We start from the raw sequence: 17,538 nt of genomic DNA, 5'->3' as shown, positions 1-17,538 counted from the left end.
GTATTGCAACTAACATTTAGCCAAAACATTGACTAATTTCTCTGATTAGTCCCTATTAATCTCCTGGTTGACTTTTTCTTTTCTTCCTCCTCTTGCTGATCCACTGGGTTATGAACTGCAGCAATTACCTTTACCAAACCAATTTTTCTTTTGCAAAGCTGTTGATTTTCCACCCCTTCAGTAGTGCTGGGATGCTGACCAGCCCCTGCTTCACTACTCTGCCTTAGAAGTGCATGCAAACAAAAAGGAAAAAAAAAAAAAAAAAAAAAAAACAACAAAAAAAAACCCCTCAGCAATAAGTTGGCTGATTCTGGCAGCAAGACAAATCTAGCACCACACAGCAGGCAGGAAGAGAGTGCACTGCTCATCCTTTCGGTTTTGTCAGTGTATGGGAATGCTGGACATCAACACACAGCAAGGGATTCGGCCGAAAGCACTCCTCCTCAGCATCTGAGCCCTGCTGCCTTCACCCTCGTTTGGAAGATACAGGTAAAAACAGAGAAATGCTTTTGCTAAAAGGATTCAGCAAAAATAGAAAGCAGTTAGAAGAAGCCCGGACAGCCTAATCTCATTGCTAGCAGGCGATGGAAATAAACCACAGTGCACGGGCTGATAGCTCCTGTATACATAATACCCTCAGGTACTGTAACTTGCATGTGATTCTTCTCGTTACAGCAAATAAATAGTCACAAGTGGCACTAAAGGATTTTTTTTGGATACAGTTTGTTTGAGTTGCCTTTATAAACGCTGATCATTATTTACATAATTATACCTCTCTGACAGCAGGCTTTACAGCTACTTTGAACCACGATGAGCAGGCTGGATGCTCCTCTACAGCCAGACAGTGCCTGTTCCGTTTGTTGTATGTACTTCTCTTAGCAGCCTGCTATGAATGTCTCACTCATTCATTTCATCATGTAATTTATGGTAACATTACAAAAGAAACCATCTATATTCAGCAACTATGTAATATTGATAAAGCATTTAGGAACAGAACATAAATTTAATGACAGGTATAATATAGTATCAATAATCTGCAGAGAAAAAGTGTGTCTGTTAAGTGAGCAATTCCTCAGAACAGAAACCTAAACAGAGAACATATTTATCTGAGATAAATGTTAAGAGAATTCCTGATGTCCCAACATTCCTTTTTTGCCCCCCCTCTCATAGATGTCAGAAGCCAAGACAGACAAGGCACAAATCAAACCAGCAGAAAGTTTTGAAAATGACAAGCAAAATATTTCTTGGCTGAAGAAAGGTAAGCTGCATTGCTGGGTTATTAGTTGCATGGTTGTGTTCAGAATAAAGCCACACTAGAAATCTTACAGCTTTAAATAGGTCTAGGGGTTTCCACCGCCAACTCCATAACTTGACACCTATGAAATATCCATGTATGCTTTATTCTGGTGCACAGTGGCCTAAACTGCCAACATTCTAAGTATCCTGAAAGTTTGTTTTCCCAACATGCCTGCATTCCTTGGGAAGCTTTGCTTAACCTCAACTACAGCACTAAGAAAGATGAACCATCCTCTTGATTCCTGAAGAAAAGACTTTCTTAACTCAAACTTTTACTGAAAAGGATCCGCATGTGTTGAGTTTCCTCAAACATGTAAAAAACCAACCCAAATCTTTGGACTTGGCGGTGTGTTATTTTAGGATCAAGTAATATCAGTTGTCAGCAGTTCATGAAGTATAGACTCTTGGAATTGACAGCTAATTAGTAGCTCTCTCACTGCAAATAATTGTCAAATACGGGTGTTTCAAGTAATATGTTAAACTATTTTAGAAAGCAAACACATGATTATAAAAGTTTTCTTATGACTTATCCCTATATGCATAAAAAAGATTGCCTTGCTGGAAAGGAAGTATTTGTAAGTTAACACACAGCTCATTCTTAGGCCCTCTTTGTGCAGGTTAGTTCATCACTGCAGAGTAACTTCACTGTATTTCATACATACGCAGGTATAATAATTATATGACTTAAAGTGGGTCTTAGGGCAAAGGCTTCCAAGATAAGCGTGATACAAGCCTCATTAAGTGTGAATTAAGGCTTCTAAATGAAAGCAGTTGTATTGTAATCCTAACAAATGCCTTGGGAAGACTCAACAAGTGACTTCATATTTTGAAAGCATTAACTAGGTGGGTACTGAGGAAAAGACAACAATCATTATTATGTCATCTGTAAAACATGTCTCTCTATTTTAAGCTCGTGAAGTTAATTTTGATTTTTTTAATGCAACCTCAGCGGCAACTTAAAGTAAACCTAAAAGCCTCTGCCCTGTGGTTTTTTGTTGTTTCACTGGTTAACATGTAGGGCTTGTTTGGCTGGACAACCAAAACCCCCTGCTTGCAAGGTATCCGCTACATCTGTAGGCAGAAGATTTGCAAGTAGAGGATCGCAAAGAACAGCATGGATGAGTGAGATCTGGGTCTGGTTCTACAAGATAGCACTGCACATTAGCTTGTAAACAACAAGCACATAGATGAAATAAATATTTGTTTCATCAGAATACAGCATAGCACAAGAGACTGCAACTTTACAAAAGAAGTACAAGGGACTTTAAATGGTCCTTAGTAAGAAAGACACTCTGAGCAGGGTTAGACCATTGGCACGAGCCCTTTGAGCCTGACAGTTACCCATCCTCTGGCCTAGATGTACTCCAGGAGCCAAATCGTAATTCTCCTACCAGTATATTCCTGAGTTGGTTTAGTTTTACCGATGCACATCCACACTGTAGATCTCCCCCTCCTAAGGAGATCCACAGTCCTGGGTTTCCAGGTCATTAGCAATGTTTTAATTGTTTTGTTCTTGGAGGAGGTAATATTTAGAAAGTGAGACAAGTGCTATTTCTTTGCACTTCTTCTCTAAAATGCAACAGAGAAGCGGGGCCTTGAAGGTCTTTTCCTGCAGCTGAGTCAATAAATAGATGAAGTGTCTCAGAAGAGACAGAATATTTCCTTGAGTTATTGATATGGACATTATTTAATATTACACTGAAATTTGCTTATTAAGAAACTGTTATTGTTTCTTTGCTTAAAGCAAACATTGCTTTTTTAGAGTATGCTAAAACAAACTGTCTGGAGCAGAAGCTTAACTTCTATGTTTAAATGCTTTAAAAATACATTACATATAGATTTCAGGCATTCTAATAAGCAATGAATAGTGGAAAACAGATTTGTACTGTTTCCGTCAAGCACAGTAAGAAGACTATATGTTCTTTTAACATCACGCTTTAAAGAAAAGTTATTTTTATTCATGGTTTTATATTGATTATTTGTTCCTTCTAAAAGAAACAATCATGAACCACATAGTATCAGAAATAAACATCAAAATACAGACAAGGCTGTGGCTTTAGTATCTCTTGTAGACGTTTGTTTTTCCTTAGAGCTTTGCAGACTAACAGCCCGTAGACTAGTAGTGCAGTGGGTCAGCACCAAAATAAAGCATCTGTTACTTGCTTGTTGGCTTTCAATATTAGGAGCACTTAACCTGGGCTGGAAGATGGTGTTTTAATTTGGCTACTACTTATTTTTCTTCTATTTTGTTCAAAGAAGATACTTTATTTCTGTCTCTCAGCCTCTAAAAGCTGAAATCAAACCCTCATTTTGAAGAAAAGCTTCCAGGAGACAAAACAGAAACCAGAACAGCTACATTAAAAAAGTGCTATAGAAAAACATTAGGCTGTGTTTATTGAATCGTATCCTTAGGCCGGAAGACACAAAAGATTCCTACTCATGACTCTACCTTGAAGTCACTCATACCCACTACTACATACATTTATCCCTGCCACAAATGCACCAGAAGACTGTTTGGCGTTGAAGATGACACAGGGAAAAAATAATGCTGCATCAAGCTAGCACAGTGTTGGAGAGTAATGTCTATAAAAACACTGCCCTAGAACTTATTTTTAAGAGGAACAGCAATATATTTACCCTCTCCTTTAGTTTCTTAATTATCATAAAAATAATTATTTGATCAAGGGCCTGAGGTCCTCCACAGCAGCTATGAAAATGTGGATCTATTGAGAAATAATAAAAATGTAACCATGGAATCAGACTGGTGGATGTGCTGTCTGGTTTTCCGAGGATATACAGAAGTCCTAAACCAGCTTGGTACCTCCTAGGTCACCCAGTGCTAAAGCCTGGCTCTGAACATCAGCAGGCATCCTGGTTTGAGGACCTCAATGAAGATGGAGAGGTGGTCACAGTCATATCCCAACAAGTCTTGAGATCAAGAATTTGCATCAGTTACCTTTTACAGTAATATGGAATGCTCCTTTAGGGTTATTGTTTTTGAAGATCACACTAAAGTTGAGAAAACCAATTGGCAGCAGGCCATCAGCACAGTTATTAGAGAATCCTCTGCAAAATATGGCTTCAGAAATGCAGCACCAGAGGAGTAACACTCACAGGGACTGTGAGAGGGACATACCCAACTTGAACACCACCCTCATGGCCAGAGGTGCCTCCTCCACTTGGACCAGGGCTCTTTCCACCAGGGCAGCGATACAGGGTCAGAACAGCAAGCATATGGGTAGAGAGGTCAAAGCAGAGCTAAATTCACACCCAGATTCAGCATATGGTTTTTGGAATGCCTTACAAACATATAATCTCTTGGTATCACTTGATGATTACAGCCATATGGATACATAGAAGCAGGCAGGAGTTTATCTAATTGACACTGGTCTTTAAAAGGTGACACTGATCTTGCACAGGGGAAGAAGTGGTTACTTCCCCATTTCTGCATCCTTCGCAAAAGACAGAATGTGAGGGAAAACGTGAGGGCTTAACACTGCCCTCCCATGGTTTCATCACAAACTGACCCTGGCAGCCCAGGAACACAAATCCAAGTTGCACAGAAATTTCATTTCAGGATATTCTCACACAAAGCCCTCCTGTTTTATGCTGCCCAGCTGTGTACACAAATGCCCTCCATATATAACTTCCAGGGAAAAGTTAATGAAATGGCTTCCTTGCCATTCTCCTGCCAAAAATATAGCTGAAAGGCTAATTACCAGATCTGCTCCAAAAGAGCTCCATTCTGCCCTAAACTTCTCATTGATAAGAAATATTTGTAAAAAAAAAAAAGCCTAATTTCATTGTCTTGCAAAGAGTAAGAAATCGAGCCCTGATTTCTTTAATCGGCTGCTCTAGCCAGCAGATTTTCGCTGTAGGCTAAAATTCAGCCCTGTGCTGAGGGTCAGTGCAAGGTCAGCACTTAAACCATAAAACAGGGCTTAAGTGGTAAAAGGAGCCTCTATTCAGGATTGCATTTCACCTCTCCAAGGACCACAGTTCATATGAAAAGGAGGATTTACTCATATCATAGAACCTGGCTGTGGTGACATTGTTCACTTTATTCAAATAATACCTTATTCTAGGAGTTATCCCATTGGGTGAGATTGTGCCATGCTTCTTAGCGGTATATCCCAGACCTCTGATGTGGGAATTAGGCTACTCCCAACTGTACCGTCCCATAACATCCCACAGCCCACCTTGGGAAGTGTTCCCAATAGCAAAATCTTCTTGTTTTTGCAGCACTCAAACACCTTTTCCCCATCATACCTCTCACCCTGGATACTCAAAGACTTTAAGAGATTTTTGTAAAAGTAACAAAGCAGGAAGGACATATTGACTTGAGATGTTCTTCCTATACTCAGAAGTCAGTAAATACAATGATAAATACAACTGCATGCACACTTGGACACTTGTTTCCTGCATTTTGCTGACTTGCGTCCAGCAGCTTTTTCCCTTCTCCCAGCCTGAACTAAGTCATTGGATTGAAAAGCTTTATAGAGTACTGATAGCAAAGAAAAACCACTCAGTTTCACATAACAGAAAATGCCAAATGCTTATAAGATGAATGCTGTAGTCTAAGCAGACTGCTTCCAGATAAGAACCACACACACACACACAAAAGCACATTTAAAAACTGATGACAAGGATCCCAGCAGGCTCAAATTCCTGGAAGATGCCTTGTCAGCTTCAGGACTATGACCACAAGAATTAATTGAGACAACCCTTCCTTTAAGTTGTAAAACAGTAGATTTAAGGACTCTCTTCCAATGGGAAGGGAGTATATGAAATCTGCAATGGTCCCAGCTCACCACTCCTAATTATAGTTTTATAAACTGAGTGGTCCTTGATCTTTGAACCGGAGGATCCTTGGAGACGTAAGGCTTCGAGTACTGACACATAGGTGGAATGAATGTACACTGACACTTCTGTGGATGAGAGGGTTATCTTAAAGTCACGCTTCAAAGCCGGACAAGGTTTACTTAGGTTTGTCTGAGTTCTTAACTGTATCTTCCACAAATGAAATAAGTACATTGTGTTCAACTGCCAATGCAAGGCAATACCTGAAGATGTTGTTTTGTATCACTCAGCCCTGGAGATTTTCCAGAGCAATTTTGCTCTTGATCCCACCGGTGCAAAATTTTCCCCTTAGCTGCATGACTGCAGTCAAAAAAAGAAAATAAATTAAAACCCTAACCCCATGTAATAACACAAATAGACATTAGCCGCTGGTTTTTATGATTTAGCAGCACACGTTAGAGCAGAATCCTCATTACCAAGGACCTCCGTGGTAAGATAGGCTGCATCAACACGATCAGCAGTGCCACTAAAGTAGTGGAGTTACACTGATTTGCAGAAGTTTAATTGAAGCAGCATGTTTAAAGTATACCTGTAATTGTCTCAGGGCATAAATGAGTGAGAATAAAACAGCATTCACAAGATGTCTTGTTTTTACCTCTTCAATTAGTAGAAGGAAGGGTCAAATACGAAACTGATTTCCCAGCTCGAAGGTAATACAAACAAGAAGGATGCCTGTAGTAAGTAGAATACCTTGACGGATAAAGAAAATTCTGTGCTAATAGAAAAAAAGCATGCTTTAGAAACTTGATAATTCTTAATGCTTTTGACTGCGTACCTATTCCTAATTAGGGACGTTGTTGGCGTTAGTCTCCAATACATACATCGCTGCCGTAGAATGGTTTGTTTCTCCTCACTGACAGCCCAATCTGTTTCTTTAATCAACTTCAGCCTGCGCTCCAGAAAGCTCAGAAAAATATTATTATTCATATTTCCCCTTATCTTGAATAATGGAAATGTCATTGGTGTTATATTCTACTGAGAATATACTGAGAATACTGAGGTGACTGAGAGATGCTGGATTTTAAATGCACATTAGACACCTAAAAACACTGAAATTATTATTATTGGTGGGCTTTTAGATTATCTCAAAGAAGTGAAATTCTTAATTAAGCTTAAAGACAGGACATCATGGATGTAAACAGCTCAGTGCCAATTTTCAGGAGTTTTGTAGGCCTGCAAGGTTATGCACTGATATGTAGAGCTGGACTGACTGTCACATAGTAATACAGCAAAATCCTTACTACTGGGGGAACAATCAGATACTTAAGGTAAAGGTAATCACATTATAAGAAATGGGCCTTTTCTCCTTGCAGATTTGTAATACTTTTCCAAAATACAGCAGCTTCTAAATACTCAATTGCATTGCAGTAAGTGGGTTAAATCCTGGGCATGCTGTTTTTCTATTTGCCTCTGGTGTTATATCTATTGCTTCTGAAAGTTTAGACATTATGCTTCATTATGTTAGCTGAGGTTCAAAAAAAATGATTTTTCCATCAATTTAAAATAATTATTTAGAACTAAATCCAAATGTAAATACACTTAGACACCAAGTGTCTGCTCTATATGCACAATAACAAATATTGGACGTAATAAAACCCTTATCAGAGCAGCTTAGTGGGAAGTGACTTCTTCTGGGACACTTCAGGTCTGTTCTGTGCTGAGAGTACACAACTGTGTTAGAGGACTTAAATTCACATCTTCCAGAGGAAAAAAATACTCCAGCTTCTCAGCTACCAGATGCTCTAGTAGCATGGTTTATGGATTCCCAAGTACATATGTTTGGGTGGACTACTCAGAGCGCATTGCTCCAGATTAGAGCAAGGACTCCTCTGCTGGGAGGGCACCTGCATGGAGGGCAATAGATTGGCTCTAGTCACAGCAAAAGCATATTAACCTATCCAGCAAGAAGTGGAAACCTATTACCAAGATTTCTCAACTTAACACTAAGATGTACATGTGCTGCATGGAGGGATGAATGTAGGGAAAGCAAACACAAAGACCTGAAGCCCCCCATTCGGATAAGTTTCTTTATGACATGTACCATAACTGAGATTCATCTCTTCAAAAAGAACTGAACAAAGATTCGTTATCTCCTAAGTAATACTTAAGTGGCAGAGATCTTTTCCTTCCCCCTAAACTAGATTAATTCTTATTTTATAGGATTGAAACAGTCTCTCAGGGTCTCCTGATTATATATAGTCTCATTCTAATTTCAGTCTTTAATCTGAATAAACACATTAGAAAAACACAGACACAATTAACTTAATCATAAATTCAGATGGATTGTTTATTATCTGTCTACTTAATGTGCTTATGATTGCAGCAGTTAAACACGATAATGTTTTCTCTCACATATAAATGAATATACGCAGTGTAGAAATATGTGCAGGAAGAAAAAAACTTATCCCTGAATATGTCAGTAGGCTTCAGAGATGAAGTAGATGCACTGCTCAGTGTTGTGCTCTGCAGAAAAACACAAACATTGCCTTGATGGTGTTGAGACATCTGAGAACTGATTACTGACAAATTACATTCCTGCATATCTCTGCTTAAATATGCCTACATGTAGTCTCAAAAGAAAGTGTTATTGCAATATCAAAGATGCAGATAGCAACACTTTTCTACAGTGCAACTGCACCTGTATTTGAAAAGCAGAGATGGAGACTTGGGTAAATAAATTCACCTGAGTTCTTCAGAGAAGAGCACAAGTTTATGCAATGTTTTTCTACCAAAGCAAGCATCAGACATCAGATTTAAAGAGGATGGTTATCTTATATGATCACCTGCACAAATACTCAGATGCCAAAATTATAGTTGGAATCTGATTCACCTTCTTGTTCCCGTGGGATATTGAAAGTAAACAATTATTTCAAGCATGAGTTCAATTAAATTAGTGATTATTACTCACGTAGGCTCTTCTGCCATTAAGATAATTTTTTTTCAAAAGTCTCATGGTATAACAAAATGAAATTAAATTTGGGTATGAAACATTCAGGCTTTAAAACACCACAATATATTTTTTTATTGCCCAAGAACCATTCATCTTCATTGTCTCTTGATTCTCAGATCAAACAGCACCAAGTACTTAATCACATAAGTACTTCAATCACTAAAGCCAAATTCAGACTGGTATTTCCTAGGCCTAACATCCCAAGGGTTTCTGACCTATGTACTGACAGTCAGAAAGTTTATTCATGGAATTCATTAAGGTTGGGAAAGACCACAGATGTCATCTAGTCCAGCCTTTGACCCAGCACCACCATGCTCACTAAGCCATGCCCAACATTCAGGTTTACTCTCAGCCATGTTTCATGCTGGCTACATGCATGGTGCTCACTTAGCTCACATAAAACTTAGAAATAAGTTCAGAGGAATCTTGGAAAAACAGAGCACATTCTCAGGTATTTGCAGTTTTGTTGTGCAGCTTCATGTAATGTCCTCCTACAAAGTGCTCCTCTTGCAGCTATAAGCTTCAGAGAGACAGCCACTTTCGGGAAACAAACATGTTTAAATATCTCATTTCCAGCAGAACAACCTGAGCTGTAAAGACTTTGGGTTTTACTTACTGCCACTCTACAAGGAAACATCACCCCTCAGGCTGCCTAAGAGAGGCAGGGTCCTTGCAAAGGACCCAGAGACTCTGCAGGAACCCTACAAACCCAAGGAAGTCAGGCAGCTTTGGTTGTACCAAAAATAGTCAATCCAGTGTAGCATGTAAAGCAGAGGCTAAGAAAGCAGCAAGGCAGACACTATGAATAATATTCTAATTTTGAATATAGATTGTTATTTTAATAAAGATGTTCTAAACTTACATAAATACACCAAATCTGGCTTCATACAAGGCTCCCTGGAAGCTCCTTCGACAAATGACATCCTGAATTCAGAATGATTTTCTTCAACTCTCTGTCCCTAACTTTAGGATCAGCACTGTCCAGCAGAGATGATAATCACCATATTAAAAAAAAAAATTCAAACAGCAGTGGAAGCTCCCCCAGCTCTCACTTGAAGGGAATCACCAAGAGTTGTAGAAGGGTAGTATAGTCTCAGTGTCTTAAAAGAAAAAAAAGCCTATGAAAAATAAATAAAATATAAAACTAAGCAGTGGTTTTTACAGTATGACACAGCAGTATTACTTGCATTAGGCCAATTTACCACTTATGATAGCAGTAATAGCACTAAAAGCCAATAAAAGCGGTCTGTTCGTTCAGAGATTGGCTTTTATGGCTTATTCTAAATATTATCAAGTGAATCAAAAGCTGTCATTATAGTGTCTAAAAAGCCTTCGTACCTTGTAAGCAAACAGTGTGACTTTGACAAATAATCATTAATATGCCTGTGTGAGACCAGGGCTAAAAGAGAAAGAAAAAGGAAAACCCAATACCTCCCTTTACATAAGTCATTAAGATCATTTTGCTTAAATTTCATACAAAATGAAACAGTTTTATATGTAAAACACCATTATTTCTTTAATAAAACAAACTTGTCAGATAACTGAACAATGAGTGGTCAAACTATAATGGCACTTCACGATCAACTTCAGGAAAACAGATGTCATGGATATCTAGGTAACACCTTTGGGCCACCAGGCAGGTTCATAATCTTCTAACCCTGCCTGCCAGAACTTCTAGAGAGCACAACAGCAACATTCTCCCCTTCATCTTGCTTCAAAAGAAAAGGGAAGTTCCCATGCCCCTGAAAGCATGTAATTTATGTTCTGTATCATACCTGACCAGCTACTCTCTTGAAGAGCTTCCATGGCAAGAGCCTGGGACAAACCGATCGCCTTGGGTTTGTGACCCAGCAGGGCTCAAAAATTTCAAGCTCAAATGTTTTATTTCAGGGAGTTTTTTTGCCCATTGTCATTTACAGTCTTGGAGGCCCTTCTAGAATGGCAAGGCAACATGCTTGCAGTTGATGACGTTATGAGATATGCTCTGCAGCTGCACTGAGAACACAGGCTAGCAGAAATACGTGGTGCTGCACTGCTTGGGGAACTGTTCCTCCCAACACAGCCTTTAAGGGCCACACATGTTTTGCAGAGAATTTATGCGAGCCAAAAACCAACAGACCTCCCTACCCAGACTTCCAGTTCCATTAATTTCTTTCTCCCGCAGATTAGAGATCTCTCCAGAAACACCACATTAACAGCAAGGTGCAAAGATTCCTGGTGGAAACTGATGCCCCAGATTTTGCCTACAGTGTAGTAAGAACAGTAGGAAATCATAAAGATCCTCAATATGTTTGCATTTATGCAAAGAAAGATGCATGCAACTCTATAAATCTATGAAAAGTAGCATTTCTTCCCTTAAATAAACACCACTAGTTAAAGATTCTATTATTTCAGTCAAAAGAGCAGGTCAAAACAGTTTGTTTATATACTCAAGAATTAAGCTTTGGTCCTTTTGGACTTCTTTCAGGCAGCGTCCTGCAGCTATCAAGCTCCCTTTCAGACCCATTGCACAAACTGAGCATCTCACACATAAGCGAGCACAACAGGCCTAAAGAGCAGAAGCTGTTCATAGAAATGAATGATACCAAAGTCACTGTCCTGCCAGCAATAGCATTTTGCAATAATGATATCAGTCACAGGTATTCCTATCAATTGGTAAGAAAAGATTATATACACACTAAAGCACAAGTGGTTTGTCCTGTGTGGTTTTCAAGTCACACTTCTGCACCGTATGTATTCATCACATACAGTTCTCCTGCATTACTTTATCTCAGGCCTCAATCCCCCCCAGTAATTCAGCCCCACTCGCATCCCTGTCACATAAAGTTCAACAGTCTTGCTGATAAGAACCAGAGTGGAGTACTCTATGGGCCACTGTGCAACCAAACACAACCTGGGCAGCACTGCCACAGAGCAAGGCAAACACTGGATAAGATTCTTGTACCCAGGATTTTAGGAGCAAAGTCACTAAAACTGGTCTAGAATAGAGGCCGCTTCTTGGTCTATTTCTAACTGCCAGCATAGCCAAGAAACTGTATCCTTTCTTCCACACTGGAGACCACCTGCAGAAATGTATTTCTCCCCTCAAACTCTGCACAAGAGCCCCAAACTTGGCTTTAATGCAATACATAATTTCCATTTTTTCTCCCTCTAATGAGACCCATTGATATTTTTATCTGTATGTACTGTGTTTTGTTAATGGAGAATTTTTCAAGTATTATGTGGTAATGGACTGTGGGATATGGGATTATGCATTTATTATTCTCAGGAGCACTATGTACACTATACCAGTAAGTTACAAGCAGGTTGGCAGAATGGGGTTTGAATTCTGGCAGAAGACCTCTTCCAAGTTTGCTGCAATTTGTCTGTTAGGCTGCATTTGGCTCAGTTTTAAAACCACATGCTGATAGAGGTACGGTTGCTTTGGTCATCTATGCTACAAACTGGCTGCCCTGAGCTCTTGGTTCTGGATTGCTCATGTCTAAACCAGGTAGCCAAGGGCTACAAAACAAGGAGTGCTGCAAGTAGCTGTCTGCTTTGGGTTGTTGCATAATAGAGTAAGTGATGTTAAATCCAGAGATAAGAATTGTGATAAACTTTTGTTGGCAGAAGAAATAGATCTTTGTCCCTGTTGATTGTGATTATACACAGTGCCCGAATCTGAGTTTTCATAAGCTTGTGTCAGTGAAATACACCCTCACATCCTCCCTGCCATAACAGGGCAGCCTAGGATTTTCCACACGGTGGCTTTCACAGAAATGATAAGTATTTTTGTGAAACAGAAAGTGTCATTTTAAGATAAAAATGCCTGCTTACTCCCCCCTCCCCTCCCCCCCCAACGGAAATTTGGAGAAAAAAATTCATGAAATTTCCCTTCTATAATACTCCATCTGAAGCAAGAGGAGGAAATAAAAACTAATAGAAAGAGACATTTCTTCTTGGATCAAAACTGAGTACTTGGAAGAACACGTTCTCAGGCTGCTCATAAATGCTTAGGAGAAAACATAATTGTTAGGTCAAATGATTCATAAGGTCCAGCTTCACTAAGGCACTTTATATTTAAAATTCCTAACAAGGAAAAGGTAAAAGAAACTACTGCAGATTTTTCCTTTTGGTTTGAGAATGTAAAATCCTTTTTCCATTGGTGTCCCATTGAAAATTAGGACTGGATTCTATGAGTACCTTCAAATTCATTTGGCTGCAAGGAAAGTGGCAACAATCACCATGAGCCAGGCACAGTATTGGAGCTGACCTGTAACTTGCCTCACAATATACATAAATGTACCCTACTGAAGTTACTTAGCCAGATTTCAAGTATTTCTTTATGTATATTGTCCATAATGTGCACCATAAAAATCTATATTTGCCGTATGGTGAAGTGTAGGCTACCTAAACTTCAGCTAGATAAGAAGTCCATTATCTTTGTCTAAACAGAGCAAGTTATCCCATGCCCCACGGCTATTGGTAACATTAGTGTGATCTTTTAGCTTCTAATCCATATTAATTTGTAATATACAAAACCATTCAAATAAATAATTGTGCAGACTGAATAAAAAAGCAATTTAAACTTTTTTTCCCTAGCTGGAGACACTTTTTACAAATAGTTCTTTTAAGTAGTCTTAATAGTATCTCTTTAATATTGCCATTAAAATTCACCAGAGTTCAAGAGCAGAGCAAATTTACATCTGTTAAAATAATGGAATTGACACTGATATTACATCATTGCTATTTTAAATAATCATTCTTCATAATTCTAACATGCTTGCTTTAAGTCGCAAATAAAGAGCTTGTCCCCCTCCTTTCAAAGTCAATGGCAAACCTCCCTTTGGCTTTCAGGGAGCAGCACCTTGCTTAAAAGAAAAGAGCCCTTAGTTAGACATGGTGGGGTCTGACCACGTTCACTTTTGTGCAGAGGAATAATTCACTCCGAAGGGAAAATTACTGGGGAAAGCTGTACGAGCTCTATTGAGCTCTGGTCAGATGAGATAATTGTGTTGCCTGGTCCCAGAATCTCATGAAACTACAGAACACTCTGAAATTCGAGGGAGGTACAGTTCTGTTTAGTTTCACAAGAAAGCAAAGTTTTATACAGGTGGGCTGTGGAGTTGGTTGTTTTTTTTCTTTGCTATTTTAGTGCAATTTTGTGGTTTTCCTTCCTTAATACTGTAGGAAAGCTTGTTTTAAGAGAAGCATGACTGGAACCCTCACAAATTCAGCTTCCCCTGGGAGAACGTTAGCAGTTTCACTACAACTACATAAATGTTCTTATACAAATGTTTCAAACTGAACCTAAAGGAATTAAAGCAATTAATGCATGCATGGGAGTAGCAAAGCCAGGAGGTCCTTCTCAGGTCCATCATCTTTGATTCTTTTTGCCTTGAAAATTCAGCTTTTTCCCCTCTGCCTTTGGCACTACTACAACACAATGTCCAGTACAACCCAAACTTAAGAATAATCCTGAATTTCACAGTAAATCAGTGCTGTGGCCACTAAATAAGTTATGAATTTGTAGGCAATTTAATTCTCTGTAGCTTCCCAGCCGCAGTGCTAACAGAGGAAGAGATGTACACCTGATGTGGAGGACAGGTTGTTGGCAGAGCCCTCATCACTGGGGAAAGGAGAAATGCACAGATACAACGTTCTATCCCTATCTACTCAAATGTGTATAGAATATGGATACTATTTTTGTATTAGACTCCAGGTTCTTCATTCCAAAACTACATTTTCTATCACCTAAACCTGCTAATCTGTAGATTTCACCTAGCTTTATGGGAGGAAATATGTTCATGTCATCTATTTTTGGTTTCCTATACCGTGACAGTGAAGGCTGGCCTGGGGTTGCTATATATGCACGCTGCTCCTCAGGTAGCAGAACAGCTACAACAGATTGCCTGGCACCTGATTGAGGATAGGGTGAACAGAAAGTATTTTTGTTCCATTGAGAACATCCCGGCCAAACCAGATTTGTATCAGGCAAACTGGAAGAGTATAAACCAATGGAGAATGGAATCTTTTAATATTTTGGGATCATGAAAGGGCGAGATCAGAGATCCAAACCTGAACAGGTTTAAAAAGGAGGAGTGGAATGAAAATGGAAGGTGCTGGTGGGGATATATCCTTCTTGGAAGAGGTATTCACAAAACCTGCTGGTCGCATTTTGTTAGTTCTAATCCTCTTTTAATGAAACAACTACTGAAAAGAAGACATAAAAAAAAAATAAATTTTGAGCCCGAATGCCAGTAGAAACATATTGTAAGTATGATACATTATCAACAGCTCTACTGCTGCCTGGTTAAGAAAAAAACTAATGCACTTAAAATCATCCTCTTTTGCTTTCTAATATGTTTTTGGAAATACCAGACTTTTTTTTAATTATTATTTTTTATTTTTTGAGTAGAGCCGCTATTAAGAAGTAATTAATTATGATTTCATTTTTTTAAGGGCCTGGACTTCCTCTTGCATGCATGAGTCCTACTCAGGAATAGGCCTGTTCAAGCAAATGAGATGAGTTTGGTGTGAACAAATTTAAATGCGATCTGAAGAAGGTCCTAAGATATTTATGGACGGAGTGAGTCACTCTTGTTCTGGTTGCATGATTACATCAGTGGAGAATTAGTCTATCATCATGCAAGGTCTGAGTCGCCTTCCTCTTATATCACCATACTTCAGAAATGTTGTGTGGAGTTCAACAATATTTCACTCCTAAAACCAGTAAGATGAAAGAGCTGAGCCACAGCTCCAGTCTCCTATGCCAGATTCACACTGTCTGCAAAGAATCTACCCCCAGTTAAATCAGTGGATCATCTGATCCTTCTCTGGACTGTTTACCTACTATAACTTTCATATAAATCATTTAAAGACCTTTTGCTCATTTAAAATATTAAGTAACTGCGGTTATAAAACAGTATGTATCCTTTGCTCAGCATCACACTCAAGAAGTAAATTTGCTTCCAGCAGACTCCAGCGACAGAGCTATGAAGATATTAAGGAGAAACAGAATCAGAAATGTAAACTTGAGCACTTCAGCTTCCTCCTCACCAAACTCAGATCTGTGATAATCCTTCAGCAGTTCAAACCCCTGACAAATTTGAGTCAAAGAAAAAACAACTCTATGCCAGACCTGACAGTCTCATACCCTTCTTTTAGACACACACCAGGTTTGGTGGTGCTAGCACTACGTGTGGTCCTCCCACGTTGTCTCTGAGAATAGGCGATAGCAACTACTCAAGAAGTCACCTCAGGAAAAGTTGTGGTGCACTGCTGTTGATATCTAAATTAGATTAAGGGAGAAGAAAACGGCTGGAAAATCTCCAGCCATCACTGGAGTCCCTGAAACTTTTGCCTTCATGGCAACAACTTCATGGCTAACTAGAGGCAGAAAATGTAGCAGCAAACGCACTAACTCCCCAGATACCAAGCGTTTACCAAGAAGTCTGTTCCCCAGCTTCATCCCCTCCCTGCTTCTCTATGCGTTCCGCGGGCCTCTCTCCCCACCAGCAGCCAGACAGGCTGCCTTCCATACATCTGTGCTCTTCTCACTTCTGGGAAATGGGGAGGAATAAAACCACCTTCCAAAGGGAGAAGGCTGAGAGTAGTTGATTCTTGGATGCAGCTCAGCAACTCCAGAAACTCTTAGAAGCATGACAACATTACTTATCAGCTTATTCGCAGGTAAACTCTAGGAGCATCCTATTTCTCTGCTGTCCTATCCTTGGCCATTCAGTGGTCCAGCAGGTACACAGTGCTGGATAACACCTGATTTAAGACTCTTCCAGTGCACAAATGTTACCAGCTAACATTACACCTTCTCAAGATATTCAAGTACCAAGTACTGCAGAGTTGGAACTTGATCCTTGGGGTCCCTTCCAACACAAACTGTTCTGCAATTGTAGGCCTCATGTTTTCATATTCATGTCACACTTTGCTTATGCTGTCTAGAATTTCTCTGCATTAAGTGGTGTATTTTATCTTTTCCAACAAGCAAGACTTCTGCACCATAGCGTATCCTACAGGCAGCTCTTTTCACATCTAAATCCAAGGATGTTTGGGGAGGAAAAAAGATTATATTTATTCAGAAATTAAATGAGATTAGTAAATTTTAAAGTAATGTACAAATAGCAATCAGCTTCTGCCATGAAGGTCAAAAGAAAAAGGACACATTAGCAATTGAATATCTTCTGTCTCTTTAAAGTTTTAATACCTTGTACCTGTTAATAATAGGAAATATCCTTCTTCAAGAGTAGCATTTTCAAAAATTGGTAGAATCCTTTTGCTAATTCTAATCTTCTTTTAATAAAATAATTTGCTAAAAAGGATTATTAAAAAGCATGAAAATGGAAGGCCAATAGAAATGTACAGTCTATACAATAAATAGTTAATGTATTTTCTAAATGAATGATTTAAAATAGCTATTAAAGTAAAGAGAATGAGCT

The 17,538-nt window shown here is 39.1% G+C and overlaps 1 protein-coding gene across 1 annotated transcript in view; it reads left to right on the top strand.

The window, feature by feature from the left end:
* The first annotated feature begins 313 nt into the window (after positions 1–313).
* Positions 314–17,538, top strand: part of MDFIC2 (MyoD family inhibitor domain containing 2) — a 42,366-nt gene continuing 25,141 nt past the window's right edge. Inside the window, exons 1-2 of the mRNA XM_015875453.2 lie at positions 314–489; positions 1,171–1,258. Coding sequence (XP_015730939.1) covers positions 1,171–1,258 — 88 coding nt within the window. The 5' untranslated portion in view covers positions 314–489. The remainder of the gene's footprint in view (positions 490–1,170; positions 1,259–17,538) is intronic.

The sequence above is a fragment of the Coturnix japonica genome, chromosome 12, assembly GCF_001577835.2.
Source record: "Coturnix japonica isolate 7356 chromosome 12, Coturnix japonica 2.1, whole genome shotgun sequence".
Taxonomy (NCBI): Eukaryota; Metazoa; Chordata; class Aves; order Galliformes; family Phasianidae; genus Coturnix; species Coturnix japonica.
The sequence above is the reverse complement of the archived record's forward strand: the minus strand, read 5'-3'. Positions and strand labels throughout refer to the sequence as shown.